Genomic DNA, 14,159 nt, shown 5'->3' with positions numbered 1-14,159 from the left:
TCTTCAGTGTTGTGTAGTTTTCTGAGTACAGGTCTTTTACCTCCTTGGTTAGGTTTATTCCTAGGTACTTTATTTTTCTTGTTGCTATATCCAATGGGATTTTTTTTCCTGATTTCTGTTTCTGCAGTTTCATTGTTGGTATACAGGAATGCCTTTGATTTCTTAGTATTGACTTTGTAACCAGCTGTTTTGCCAAATTCATTTATTAGGTCAAGTAGCTTTTTGGTGAAGTCTATAGGATTTTCCATATACACTATCATGTCATCTGCAAACAGTGACAGTTTCATTTCCTCCTTTCTAATTTGGATGCCTTTTATTTCTTTTTCTTGTCTGATTGCTGTGGCTATGACTTCCAGTACTGTGTTGAATAGGAGTGGTGAGAGAGGGCATCCTTGTCTTGTTCCTGATCTTAGTGGGAAAGCTCTAAGTTTTTGTCCATTGAGTATGATGTTGGCTGTAGCTCTCTCATATATGGCCTTTATTATGTTCAGGAATGCTCCCTCTATTCCCACTTTGTTGAGGGTTTTTATCATAAATGGGTGCTGCACCTTATGAAATGCTTTTTCCACATCTATTGATATGATCAAGTGGTTTTTGTCTTTGTTTTTATGTGGTGTATTATGTTTATTGATTTATATTTTTATTTTTAATTATATTTTACTGATAATACTATTATAGTTGTCCAGAATTTTTTCCCCTTTACACCCCTCCACCCAGCAACCACCCCCCCCCCCCCCCTCCCTCAGGCAATGCCCCTACCTTTGTTCATGTCCATGGGTCATGTATATAAGTTCTTTGGCTCTTCCTTTTCCTATACTGTACTTTACATCCCCATTGCTATTCTGTAAGTACCTATTTGTACTTCTTAATCCCCTCACTTCTCATCCAATCTCCCACAACCCCACCCATCTCTTTATGTTTAATCTTTGGCATTTTAATTATGATACATCTTGGAGTAGGCCTCTCTGCGTTTATCTTGTTTGGAACTCTGTGCTTCCTGGACTTGCATGTCTATTTCCTTCACCAAATTAGGGAAGTTTTCTTTCATTATTTTTTCAAATAGATTTCCAATTTCTTGCTCTTGCTCTTCTTTTGCCACCCCTATGAAGCAAATGTTGGATTGCTTAAAGTTGCCCTACAGGCTGGTTACACTGTCCTTGTTTTTTTGGATTTTCTTTTCTTCTTTTTGTTCTGATGGTGGTTTTTTGCTTCCTTATGTTTCAAATCATTGATTTAATTGTCAGCTTCATCCACTCTACTGTTGTTTCCATGTAAATTGTTCTTTATTTCAATTAGTGTGTCCTGCATTTCTGACTGGATCTTTTTTATGCTGTTAAGGTCCTCACTAAGTTCCTTAAGCATCCTTATAATCAGTGTTTTTTGAACTCTGCATCTGATAGATTACTTGTCTCCATTTTATTTAGCTCTTTTTCTTGAGTTTTGATCTGCTCTTTCATTTGGCCATGTTTCTTTGTCTTCTTGTTTTGGAAGCCTCCCTGTGTTTGTGTCTATGTGTTAGGTAGAGCTGCTATGACTGACTCCCTGTCTTGCTAGTGTAGCCTAATGTAGTAGGTATCCTATGGGGTCCAATGGCACAGCCTCCTCCATCTCCCAAGCTCGGTATTCGAGGTACACCCTTTGTGTGGGCTCAGTACACTCTCCTCTTGTAGTTGAGCCTTGAGCCTTGGTTGCTATTGGCAGATCAATGGGAGGGATTTACCCAGGCTAGTCAGCTGCAAGGATTGGCTATGACCACTTATCACCAACCTCCACCCTCTGTGGAGGATCATTTGTGCAGGGGCAGGGTGGTGGTGCTCTGACATGGTATGTAGCTGACCACTGGGTGCACAGGCCCTGAATTTTTCCCAGGAGGCCAAAGTCAGCCTCCACCTGTGTTTTGCCCAGGGCCATCCTGCCTGAGTTATAAAGCAATCTGAGATGGCTGTTACTTGTGCTGGGCTTGGAGATTTCCAGGCAAAGCCAAGATGTGAATCTAGGTTGCTAGTTCTGGGCTTGGAGCTCACTGAGGCCAGCTGCTGATTATTTGAGAGTATTTAGGAGGATATGAAGCATGACCCAAAACCAGACATTCATATAGAAAAGCTGCTTGGGTGGGCCCATAAGTTGGGAGGAGTGGAGTCTTTGGGGATCTCCAAGGCAGACTAGACAGTATTAGCCAAGTTGATGGAATCTTAGGTAATGGCACTAGCCTGTGGGCTCTGTGGGGGGGAGGGCCCAGAAAAGGGACAATGGCCTCTGCTCTCTTTGATGCCAGACATCTCAGCTTGCCCCTGCATGCCATTGGTTCCCCTCAAGCCACCTCCCCAGTGCTGGAGCCCAGAGGGAGTGAGTCCGAGTAGATGAGTCCATGTGTGGGTTGTTTAAGAGGAACTGCTTGGGGCTCCATAAGTTTCTACCACCAACCTAATCTCCACTGGTTTTTACAGCCAGAAGTTGTGGGGACTTATCTTCCTGGCACTGGAATCCTGGACTGGGGGCCCTGGTATGGGGCTGGGTCTCCTTGCTCCTGAGATATCCCTCCCAAATTTTTACCCACCATACATGGATGTGGGACCACCCCCTTCTGTGTCTGTGCCTCTACTACCAATGTGGATGGATGTGGTTTCTTTAATTCTGTAGTTGCCAGACTTCCATTCAACTCAATTTCTATCAGTTCTGAGTGATGGTTATTCTATATTTTAGTTATAATTTTGTTGTGGTTGTGTGAAGAGGCAAGCCATGTCTGCCTAGGCCGCCATCTTGACTGGAAGTCTAGAGCCATTTATTGCAGGAGACACAAGATACAAGAAAAATTGTATGTAGGACAATGACGCCTCAGTCTCCTTCAAAGTAGGCATCTTGGGACCTCACACAGTTCTTCCAATCACCATCAGTTATCCTGTCTTACTTTCCTGAGTCTAATCTTACTGAAATCTCTTCCCTTTCATAGGTGATTTTAGTTTTAAGAAAAGCCAGAAGTTGCAGGGTACCAAATCTGGACTATAGATATAGAGGCTGAGTCACCTGGGTCATTTGATGTTTTGCCAAAAAACTGCAGGAGACGTGATGCGTGAGTGGGTGCATTGTTGTGATGAGTCTGCCAATCACCAGTTGCCCATAGCTGCAGCCTTCTAGATTACCTGCATAGTTTCCATAGGGAATGTTTAAGCTTAGTGCAAAATTTAATGCAGATCCATTGCTCTGTTCAGTCATTTTGAAAGCGATGGCCATGTAGTACACATGCTCACTCAATGATGCCAACTACCTTCACTGACTAGTACAGTGAAGTCATCACTGTCCACACATGCATTTCAGTCCACTCACCCTGGCTGCCAGGTTATACTGATGTCATGCAAACTATTCTCGTTATATTAAGAATAGTTGGACTTTTTTCGGACAGACCTTGTAAAGGAAATAACAAGATTGTAGTATTATTGGATATGAAGATTATATATATATGTATATGTATATATATAAAAATGTTATGAATATATTATATATATGATATGCCCAAAATTATTAATTACCATACATTTTCATGGGTTCCTATATCTCTATGAAAGTACATGGTATATTAAGAATTTAGGTGCACATAATTCTAATATTTATATGAGGAGAGAGGGTAGGTGAGTTTTTTCATTCTGTAGCTGGAAACTAGACATAGAAACATTAAGAAACTTACTCATAGTTTTCCATCAAGACAACAGTAGAATAAAGACTTCTCACACTTGTTTATTTATTACACCTGGCCTGGAATTTTTATTAATTCTCTCTCTCTTTTTTTAATTTCAAGCATTACAGGAAGGGATAAAGTTCACCTGTACTATTTTCCCCATTCACGGTGTCCTGAACAATCCCATGCCAAGTTATGGTATGAGTGTAGTAGGTTCACACTGAATTTAAAATTTTACCCATGATTTTATTTTTATGTATTGGGTTGGCCAAAGATTTCATTTGTTTTTTTCTGTAAGATGGCTCTAGTAGTGCTTAGTTGTCTTTAACTTCATTCAAAACAATTTTGTTAGATTGCATTGTGACAGCTGTCATATCAGCTTGCATTTAAAAAAACCTTATCAAGATTGGTGAATTTCTGTGTAGCCATTTAATATTGTAGATGGAATAAAATATGTTCTGAGTGATTGAACGTCTCAAAAGTGGTTTGTGAAGTTTCGTGCTGGAGATTTCTTGCTGGATGATGCTTCAACTGGGTAAACCAGTTGAAGTTGATAGTGATCAAATCGAGACATTAATTAAGAACAATCAACGTTCTACCATGCAGGAGATAGCTGATATACTCAAAATATCCAAATCAATAAAATTATTGGTGAAAATGAAAAATGTGTCTTTTATTTTGTGGAAAAAACCATACAGACTTTTTGGCCAACCCAATATATGTATATGTTGATAAATCCAGTGTAGTATTACTTGTATGTGTTTATAATAAAAGTGTTATAATACCATAGCTTTTTGATTCAGCTATCTTGGAAATCTGTTCATGGTATTGCTTCTAGTTCTAGTTCATTTCTTTTGACTGCCATAGAGTTATCATAGCATGAGTATATTATATTTTCTGTAGTTCCCTATTTGTGGATGTTTAGTAGTTTCTCCTTTTTCTTACTACAAATAATGCAGCAGTGAACATTCTTGAATAATCTTTCTTGGGCACAAATGCAAGAATTTCCCTAGAGCCAAAAGAAAGGAATGAAATGATTAGGTACAAGTATATGAAACTAATTTTTAGAGATTAATTTTATATGAAAATTAATCTAGTGTTTATCCTCATTTCCTCCTGACCTTGTTTTCATAACATGGAACAAGTTTTTTCTTTGCATTTTATTTTTCACTACTATGCTGATGTTAAATTGGCAACTCAGTGACACAAATGAAATTACTTTTTTTTAGCAAGTCCTGTTATTTTTGAATCATACATGCTATTGTCAGCATATCATTATTTGTAAGCTTATTTGCCTTTTAGAAATGAAACGTGACAGAGTAAACAGTAGCATCCAGTGATGTGCTGTAGAGTTTGGTTTCCCCCCTTAAACCGTTTTCTGCTATCTCAGGAAAGAACAGGCCACAGATTGTGTCAGTAGAAATGCAATTTAGGAAGTGCACTTGATCTTGTTTTTCGGCCTAACATTTCTGTTCTTTCTTCATAAAGATCAGCTGCATTTTATTTTATTTTTTACTCCCTTAGAATAACATCCAGTTCTAGTCAGCATGTTTAATGTACCTCTCGATGTTCTAGCACAATAAATTTTCGTATCTCGTGCTTGAGTACATATGGTAAAAATTTCTTCAAGTTCTAGCCATGTGGGGGAGGAATATTGCGGTTGCTTTGTTAATGCAGTGTTTGTGTTGGAGCGGTTAGGGCCCGGTGCTCTAACTCTCAGTGCTGGGCGTAATGAGATGGCTTTGATGGTGGCTTAAGAGACTAGAGGGATGGTCACAGCTTCACACTTCAAAGCCGAGCATATGGGGTGAATACTGGGTAGGTTTTTGCTCTTCGGGGATGGTTGGGAGACAATTCTTAACGACTCTGTTTAATGAAGACATTGGAAAAGAAATGCTCTATCTTTAAAATAATTTTGAATTGCAAAGAGAAATTTCCACCACCCCCCTTCCATAGACTAAACTAAGAATAAATTTTTCCCAGTCTGCACTTAATTAGAGGCAGTACAGCATCACAGTATTATACTGTATTTTCACATGTCTTCTTTTTCAAAGTACTGTAGCGAGATTAATCGGCCAGCTTTATTTTAGGGATATGTATGAATTTAGGCAAAAACTTTTAGGGCTATCTGTTTTACCATCTGAGAAATTTTTGTGACTTCTGGTAGAGAATCTTTTTTTCCCCTCTTCTCATTAAAAAATACTAAATAAAAAAATCAAGTAAACACAAATCTTGGCTATATTAAGAGAGCTGTACTAAAACTAGAGGATGCTTGTAAGATTTCAAGTCTAGCACCCAGTTTAATTTTTAAATTCTGTGCTTTTTTACCTCTACTTGTTATTGAGTATGAAGTGATAGGTTTGAAAATACTCTTTTGATTGCTATGTAATTTTGAAAAGATATGATATTCTTTGGGGTATTATTAGAGTTTTGCTTTAAAATAAATAAGCCATGCATTTATACTGTACATGGGCAAGAGGAAAAAGAATTTATCTGTTGTAGAGGAAAGGGAATGACAGGTTTGAGGTTTTTTCCTGGTTGTGCATTTTGGCTGTCACGGAAAAATGTGACAAAAATTACCTTATCAGTTAGTTCTTTGAGCTGCTGAAATGCAATTCTGTTTAACAGCTAAATTTCAAAACCATTCACACCAGTAGTCCTAAATTGCTCCTACAAGAACAAAAGCAGAAGGGAAGAGGATATTAAATACCACTATAGCCATGAAGTGTGTTAGTGTAAGGCAGATTCTTAAATACTGTCTTCACAGACTACTTTATTGTATATCCTCAATAAAATACTATATTTTGGCCACATCTATGTCTGTTATAGGCTCAGAGAAAAACATTTAGTTAAAAATATGAAGCTTAAACTTCTTAACAAGCAGAGAAATGTCTCATTGCTTTGATCCTCCTTTTGTAAAGAGGAATAATCAAACTCATAGAAGACTCTAAAGTTGACAGAAAATGATAAACATACCTGTATAGAAATGGCTAAAAATCATTGTTTAATAAATAAGGTCAGCCAATCATGAAGGTTAAAATATATTTTAAAAATATTGTCATCAAATCAGCCTTTTCAGAATATGTCTGGTGAAAATGGAAAGATCAGGACTATTACTAATAGTGGTTGGGAAAACTTGTCAAAAATGGAAGAAAAACTAAAAAGTATTGTTCTTTTAATAAAGACCAATGTAGGATACTGCAGAGTTTTGCTTTGCCTATTTCAAGATGGCATAGAGCATCATACTCTTCCAGCACAAGGTGATTGGGATGTTTGTCCTCTCTGACAGTACTGACTGGCTCAGGTAGCCACCGATACAGGTGGCTTTGACGGCTGTGGATGGGACTTCCGTTCTGAGGACAACTCATAAAACATGATGAAAATGGTGCAAGATTGATCTTATGGTTCCTCACCAAGGTGCATTGTACGTCCACTGGTGTTAAACCCAGGCCACATTTTGTTAGCACAGTGACCCCCTTACTCCCACTTGTAGGTTTTGGAGGGACTGCTGTTCCAGGTTTGCAGAGTCCAACATCTGCAAAATGTGCAGGAACCAAACTCAATTCATTCAACTTAACAAACCTTAATTGTTCAGGGAGCTTGAAACCTAGATGGAGAAACAGAAGTCCATGATTAACTATGTAATATAAATAGATTAGATTTGATGTTCCAGCCAATAAAAGCTGTAAAATACTACACAAACACAAGAGAGGGAGAAATGAATGTCAGTGGAGGGAAAGCATGATTATAAAGCAGGGATTAGTTCAGTAGTTCCAGTTTCTTGGTGATCACGGAAAATGCTCAAAGTCCCTGCTCGGGAAGTGCTTGGCTCCACTGTGGAAGGGCCACGTAACTTCATGAGAAATGAACACAGAGCTGCCGCTTTAAATAATGTTGCTTACCTGAAAACTGATGGGACTTCATTTCCCACAGGCTTGAGCTTGAAGTATTCAGAATTTTTATATTTTTTAAAAGGCCTTTTTGTTTGCATGATGTGAGCATTTGAAATTACATAGAATGATTGTTGCAGAGATTAATTGTGAAAATAAAATGATAAAATTGAAACAAGCTCTTTTGAGTATGGAATTTATATCACAAATAAAATAGCTTGCTAGTAAGTATTCTTCTGACTAAATCTGAGACATAGAGTTACATGAATTAAATGCTAATTCTTTGGTACCATCTAACACCCAGTGTATAATCCAGACAAATATCTTTCTGTGATGGGCTTATGTAAATCTGGGTCTGCGTATGGCTCACACAGCACATTAATTATTTTCTTTCTTTTTTATTATTTAACCATTTTTAAATTGTTATTCTATTACAGTTGTCCCAATTTTTCCCCTTTGCCCTCCTCAGTCCATCCCACCCTCGGCTCCCACAGTCACTTCCACACTGTTGTCCATGTCCATAGGTCCTTCACACATGATCTTTGTCCAGTCCCTTCCCCTTTCTTCCACCATTTATCCCCCTCCCCTCTGGTCACTTTCAGTCTGCTCCATGTTTCCATGCCTGTGGTTCAGTTTTGTTTGTTAGTTTATTTTGTTCATTATTTCTGTCTCTTCATATCTAGACCTGTTTCCCTGCACCTCCACCCCTTTTCCTCCCATTCACTGGGTTCAGAAACTGCTTTAAAATACTTGAGTAAAACCAAAGGAAAAAAGAGCAAGATAAAGAGAGAAATAGAATATAAAAGAAGTAAAGAAAAAAGAAAGAAAGAAACTAACCCATAGAATAGATGGAGAGATTAAGATTAGATCAACTAAGGAAAGCATCTAGCACAGCGTCTGACCCACAGTACTCAGTCCATGATGACTTGACTTCCCCTTTGCAAGCCTCCTCCACTGTTCTGAATTCTGAGAAGTCTGAAATACCTCCCTGAACTGGTATGTCCCTGCTTACTAGAAATCTGTGTATATTTTAACAACATTCCTCTTCCATTATCTCTTCTACACAAACTCATGGTGGAAGGAATCAAACTTAATTTTTGTTCTCTAATAAAGCAAGAAAATAAAATATTTTTCATTATTTCATACAATAAAAAGACAACCAAAATCAAATTGATATTTAGTAATAGAGACAGTACACTATACTCTTCATACTCAAGGAAATAACATTTCAGGTAGGTATTTGTAATTTCCCTTGTGAAATTAGATTTGTAATGGCTTAGAAATTCTAAACCTCCTTGTATAAAGACAAACTTACTGTGAGATTAACTTCATGGGAAAATAAATTATGCTCAAACCTTGATGCATAAAATGAGTATGAATTATATGCTTTAGTGGTGATGCAATGATGGGAATGTACTTAGTGTCACTGAATTTTACCCTTCAAATTGTTAAAATGGTAAATTTTGTGTTGACTATATTTTACCAAAATAAAAAAAATTACATGCTTTATTTTCTCTTATTGGGATGATTTTAATGTAATGTTGTTAAAATCTCCCGCTTCCCATAGGCCTTGCTGAGAGTCTGGTCCTGCACGTTCCGGGCAGCAGCGTGTTTCTGTTTGGGGAGGCCGACCTGCCTGAGAAGCGCACCCTTGTCCAGAGAAGGAAGCAGCTGGGCTGGTTCACAAGGAGGGATTTCAGTGCTCTAGAACCTGACCTGGGAGCCACACCTGCCCGAAGATGTGGTTTAACAGGTTCTCAGTATGGTTTTGTTCTGCTTTTGTTTTTAAACTTGATAATAGAAACCTGAGATCCCTTTAATTTGGCCCCTCCTGTGTAATGTAGGTTACAGTTGGGGCTCCGTAGTGAATTGAGTGAGGCTGTCTCTCAGCTCTTACTATCCCCTATGACTTCATAAGCTGACCAGAGAGGTTAGAAGCCCTCCTCAGATACTCGATGAAAGTCCCCTGCAGACTGATATTCAAGATACGTAATGAGCCTTGCAGCGTAGCCATGGATGATAAGAATGGTTGTAATTCCCGACCCTGGGGTAGGATCCTGGAGGCCTTCTGCTGTGCCAGGTGTGAGGTTGTATCTGGGGTGTGATGGGGACACTTGAGGGGTAGAGGTCACTTTTAGCTGGTAGGAAAATTTCTCAGAACTTGACCATTCACTGTGGTCAAGTTGATGTATACAGCTTGAAATCAGTTCTACAGGAAGCTGGGGAAAAGCTTCTCTAGATAGCAGGCTTCTAGAACAGAGGGAACACACACCCAAAATGATCTTCTCCCTTCCCCTGGATCTCATCAGCTCCAGCCTTTCTGCTACTCCAGCCTTCCCTGTGTAGGGGACTTACCATAGGAAAAGGCAGCAGCTCCCCTCTCCAAAGCTCCAGCCCCACTTCCAGCACTTCACCACCCTGGTGCCTTTTTGAGCTTTATTTATTTGAGCTTTAATTCTTTCATTCTCAAGTATCTTCTGCAGGGGCCACAACTTCAACTATGTTCAGTAATGTTTTGGTAGTCAGTTAATAAGTTAATACCTTACCAGCGACAAAAATACCAGATACCCAAGAGGTGGGCAGGCATAAGAAACACCTTTCCTCACAGCACAGCTTGGCTGCAGTTGTGCCAAGGCCTTCAGTTACTAACCCCTGGTATGGAATTCTGTCCTCAAACAAATGGTGTCTATCATCCAGTAGAACAGTGCCATAGAAAAAATCACAGGCTATGAGGCTGTGCTCGAATCCTGGCCTTACTGTTTATTGGCTGTGTGACCTCTGAGAGTTACTTAATTTCAAGCCTCAGTTCCCATATCTATGAAACGGACATAATAATTGCACCTCCCTCATTAGACCGTGAAGTTGAAATAATGTCTACTAAGTGCCAAACGCAGTACTAAAGGGCCATTTTTTCCCTCCTCTGTAGAGAGGAGGTATTTAAAAAAGTGATTATAAGTGTGTCTCAGTATGTAGTTATGGAAAAAAGGAAGAAACTGATTGCTCCCTGCCAATTTGAACCTCACATATTTTACCATGATTTGTCTCACAAATGTAGAAGTGTAAGTTTTGTGACTGAATTCTCAGAAATCTGGTTCCCGGTTTCTAATTAGAGCCTCACTGAAGACTGAGGGATTATACCCCAAACCTGGTCAGCGCAGTGCCAGGTGACTGAGATTACAGGCAGTGGAGGGGACTTAGAAAGAGGAATCCTGGTGTTAGACTGTGGCAGAGCTGGCTTTAGGGTCAGGTTGGGCAAGCCCCTGAAAAAGCCCAATCCGCATTGTCGCAGTGCTGTGAGAATGAATGGGCCAGTGTTTGGGAGGAACCTGAACCTCATATAAAAAGCATATCTAAGTTAAAGATCAGATCTTCAAAACTGGCACAAAAAATGTTTAAAGATGGACTTTTAAAGGCAGTATTTGAGACAGGTAAAGATGTAGTTACAGGCATTCTTACTGCTAATGGTACTCTCAGTTCGTTTAACGCCTTCAGAAATATATGCACCAAGAGCTCTAAAAATATATATGGCTACCTGGCAGGGGTTCCATTTCTAGTGATAAATCCTAAAGAAATAACCAAAGGCACATGTACTTATGTACAAGTATATTTATCAGAGAATGATTTACAATAGCAAATACTGGAAACGTTATAGATGTTCAATAGTTGAGAACGATTAAATCAACTATGGCACACCTAAATGAGAGACTGTTATGCAAGCAATTAAGCATGATGTGGAAGAATTGTTAGAGACGTGGAAAATACGATACAATGTAGAGAGAATTTGTAGTTAATTAATGTAACAAATATTTGTTAAGCACTTAGTATGCACCAGGCATTATCATCAGTGGGCAAAATAGAACTTATATGTCCTCAAAGAATTTATATTCCATTGGACAGGGGGGGTGAGGAGACAGACAATAAATAATAAGCTTAATGAATAATGAATTACATAGCATGTTAGAAAATGATAAGTGCTACAGCCAAAAAAAAAAAAGTCATGAGTTCTGGGATGGGGCGAGTTGAGACTGAAATGGTGTAATCCGAAGCGGGCAGGCCTCCCCGTGACAGCAGTTCTGGAGCGCAGACGGGGAGTGAGGCCATTACCCATGTGGGCGTGTGGACAAACCTTTCAGGCAGAGGGAGGAGCCGGTGTCAAGCCAAAGAACATAAAGTAGTATAAACAGAATTATTTCAATATTGTAAAATGCATATGCATGTATTTTATTACTCTCATAGATTTATAAGAAAAACATTTTAAATTTTGTAATGCTTCCAACATATTTTCACGGTTTCTCTAAATTGAGCTTGTGATTTTCTATTATCTTTCATGAAGAAGGACAGTTATTGTTTTAAGGATTTTATTTATTTATTTTTAGAGAGAGGGGAAGGAAGGGAGAAAGAGAGGGAGAGAAACACTGATGTGCGAGAGAAACATCGACCAATTGCCTCTCACGCCCCCCTGACGGGCACCTGGCCAGTGCCCCAGGCACTGAGCGACACCAGCCAGGGCTCGTGAAGAATAATTATCAATGTTTATCAGTGGTCAGTGTTACAAAAGCCGTGTTTCAATGTGTGTGTTCAGATTGGATTCCATGGAAGGTTTCAGGTAAGAAGAAAAAGCAGCACTGCCGTTTCTGCATGTGTCTTCTTGGATAGTATCTCCTGACAAGTGGTAGGAGCCTTAGTTTGTGCAGAAAACATAAAAATTATAAGAGTTGCTAAGGTTAGGCAACCGTTCATCCAGAGGCCCTTCATCTAATAGGCTCAAAGCAGGTGCTAACAGTAGAAAAACAAAATGTTTCAAGGTGGAATAGTGAGTAAGGGATGTGGGTACACAATTCGTTTCTAGTATTTCACAAACCGGATTGGAATTCAAGTTTAAGATATGTGATCACCCCAAATCTCAGGTTACCTTACTTGTACAAATTCTCGCTTAAAAATGCTTTCATTTTTAAAGTACTATCTATTGAGGTAGAATTTATAACACCTCTATTGTTAGGATATACATGTTAGTCATCTAATTTTTTAATGCATTTAGTTTCCAGCAACGGTGAATCCCCTTATTTTAAAATTTAATGGCTTTATATTTTTCTAACATTTTTTTAGTTATATCAGTGTTCCTCAACAAGTTTTTCCACTTCTCCCATCAAAAGAGAAAAGCCTCAACACATTGTTGCTGTTTATTTCTTTTCCCAAGAAAAAAATTAAATAGAAATGATTGGTGCTATCAACTGGACACTTCCAGCTAACTTTCCAGTGACAAATTAATCTGCGCAGTGCTGGAGAGGAAGCAGATTTATAGGGGAACAGGTTTCTGTTTTGAAGTTCCCTACGAATATTATAAACAGAAGAGGAAAAAAAGTGAGCTCAGAAATGACTAACACTCTCAGTCAGTGCCAAACAGACAAAATCTTTTAAACCAAATTCCTTTTAAAAGTTGTAGTTGGCCAGCTCATGGGGAACATAAATTAGGGCAAAGCAGTAATAGTTGATACTTTTAGACCTATAAATAAATACTTTATACATATATATTTAAAAACCCTAAACATTTATGGGATAATTTAAACACTGCTGGCTGATATGTTATATGAATGGTCTGCATATACTATATGCATCATTGTTTAAAAATACAGGGACAGTTCTTTGAACTACATGGTTTCATATGGTGCTTTAGGAATCATAGATGGAGGTAATTGGTACATCTTGGAATCAGGGACTTCTGTTTAGTTACTTAAATAAATGGGTTACTGAGAGCTGCCCCCTACTACTTCTCTCTCTGTAAATAAGAAGCATAGCATCATCAGGCACTTTTCCTGACATTGAATAATACAATTTACTCCACATCAAAACTTTTATTTAGTCTTTGAAAAATAATAGCCTGTTCTAGAATGAGTCTTTTAAGTTTTAAGAAACCTATTTTCATAATTTTCTGTTTGATTATAAATCCAGTTGGGATGACGGAAAATGAAAGTCTCAACGTGTAATTAAATATGTAACCTGTCATGGACCCATGAAGGACTTAGGCGCTGAACTAGTGAAGGGCACTGTCCTCCACGGACAGTGTGGGAACAGCCAAGTTGCCTGAGACACCCTTCCCCTGGGCTAGCCCCATCCCACAGCAGTGTTAGTGTGCACCTACTTCGGTAATTTCCTCTCAATAAATTATAGCTGTTCTGAAGGATTTTCAAAGTTGAGAAACTGAGGCTCACAATTTCTTGCAGAGCAAGGAAACATAGTAGCCATTTAGCAGAACAGCTGAGCAAAGGCAGTGTCCCAAAGAGGTGGAATTTGAATTCAGATTGCTGGATGCCACTCCCAGCCCTGTGCCACATGGTTCTCACTTAACCTTCCTTTCTATAGACCTGGCCACATGCATGAAAGAGTCCTGCATATTTCCTGCCATGGGAGCATGGGACTTAGCAATTTTGTTTGAGTTTTACGTCTTTAGTCATCAAATGTCCTGTTCAGCTGTGGTTTCTTTTTAGTACATGTTCTAAAAAAAAATTTAAAGTACCAATATATAATAATAACTAATTGCTTTTGGTGTAATAAATATATTTTTGAGCCTGAGTTCCAAGTCCGAATCCTTGCTGTCT

General features: G+C 38.7%; 1 protein-coding gene across 15 annotated transcripts in view; it reads left to right on the top strand.

Annotated features, from left to right (window-relative positions):
• FTCDNL1 (formiminotransferase cyclodeaminase N-terminal like) overlaps positions 1–14,159 on the top strand; it is a 72,622-nt gene that overhangs the window by 18,575 nt on the left and 39,888 nt on the right. For 14 of the 15 annotated variants that reach the window (XM_053918915.2, XM_053918916.2, XM_053918914.2 and 11 more), the window contains one exon: positions 9,131–9,316. In XM_053918915.2, coding sequence (XP_053774890.1) covers positions 9,131–9,316 — 186 coding nt within the window. Of the gene's footprint in view, positions 1–9,130; positions 9,324–14,159 lie in introns of all 15 variants that reach the window. The other variant, XM_053918913.1, reaches the window with a different exon arrangement.

Source organism: Desmodus rotundus, chromosome 2 (assembly GCF_022682495.2).
Source record: "Desmodus rotundus isolate HL8 chromosome 2, HLdesRot8A.1, whole genome shotgun sequence".
Classification (NCBI taxonomy): Eukaryota; Metazoa; Chordata; class Mammalia; order Chiroptera; family Phyllostomidae; genus Desmodus; species Desmodus rotundus.
The sequence above is the reverse complement of the archived record's forward strand: the minus strand, read 5'-3'. Positions and strand labels throughout refer to the sequence as shown.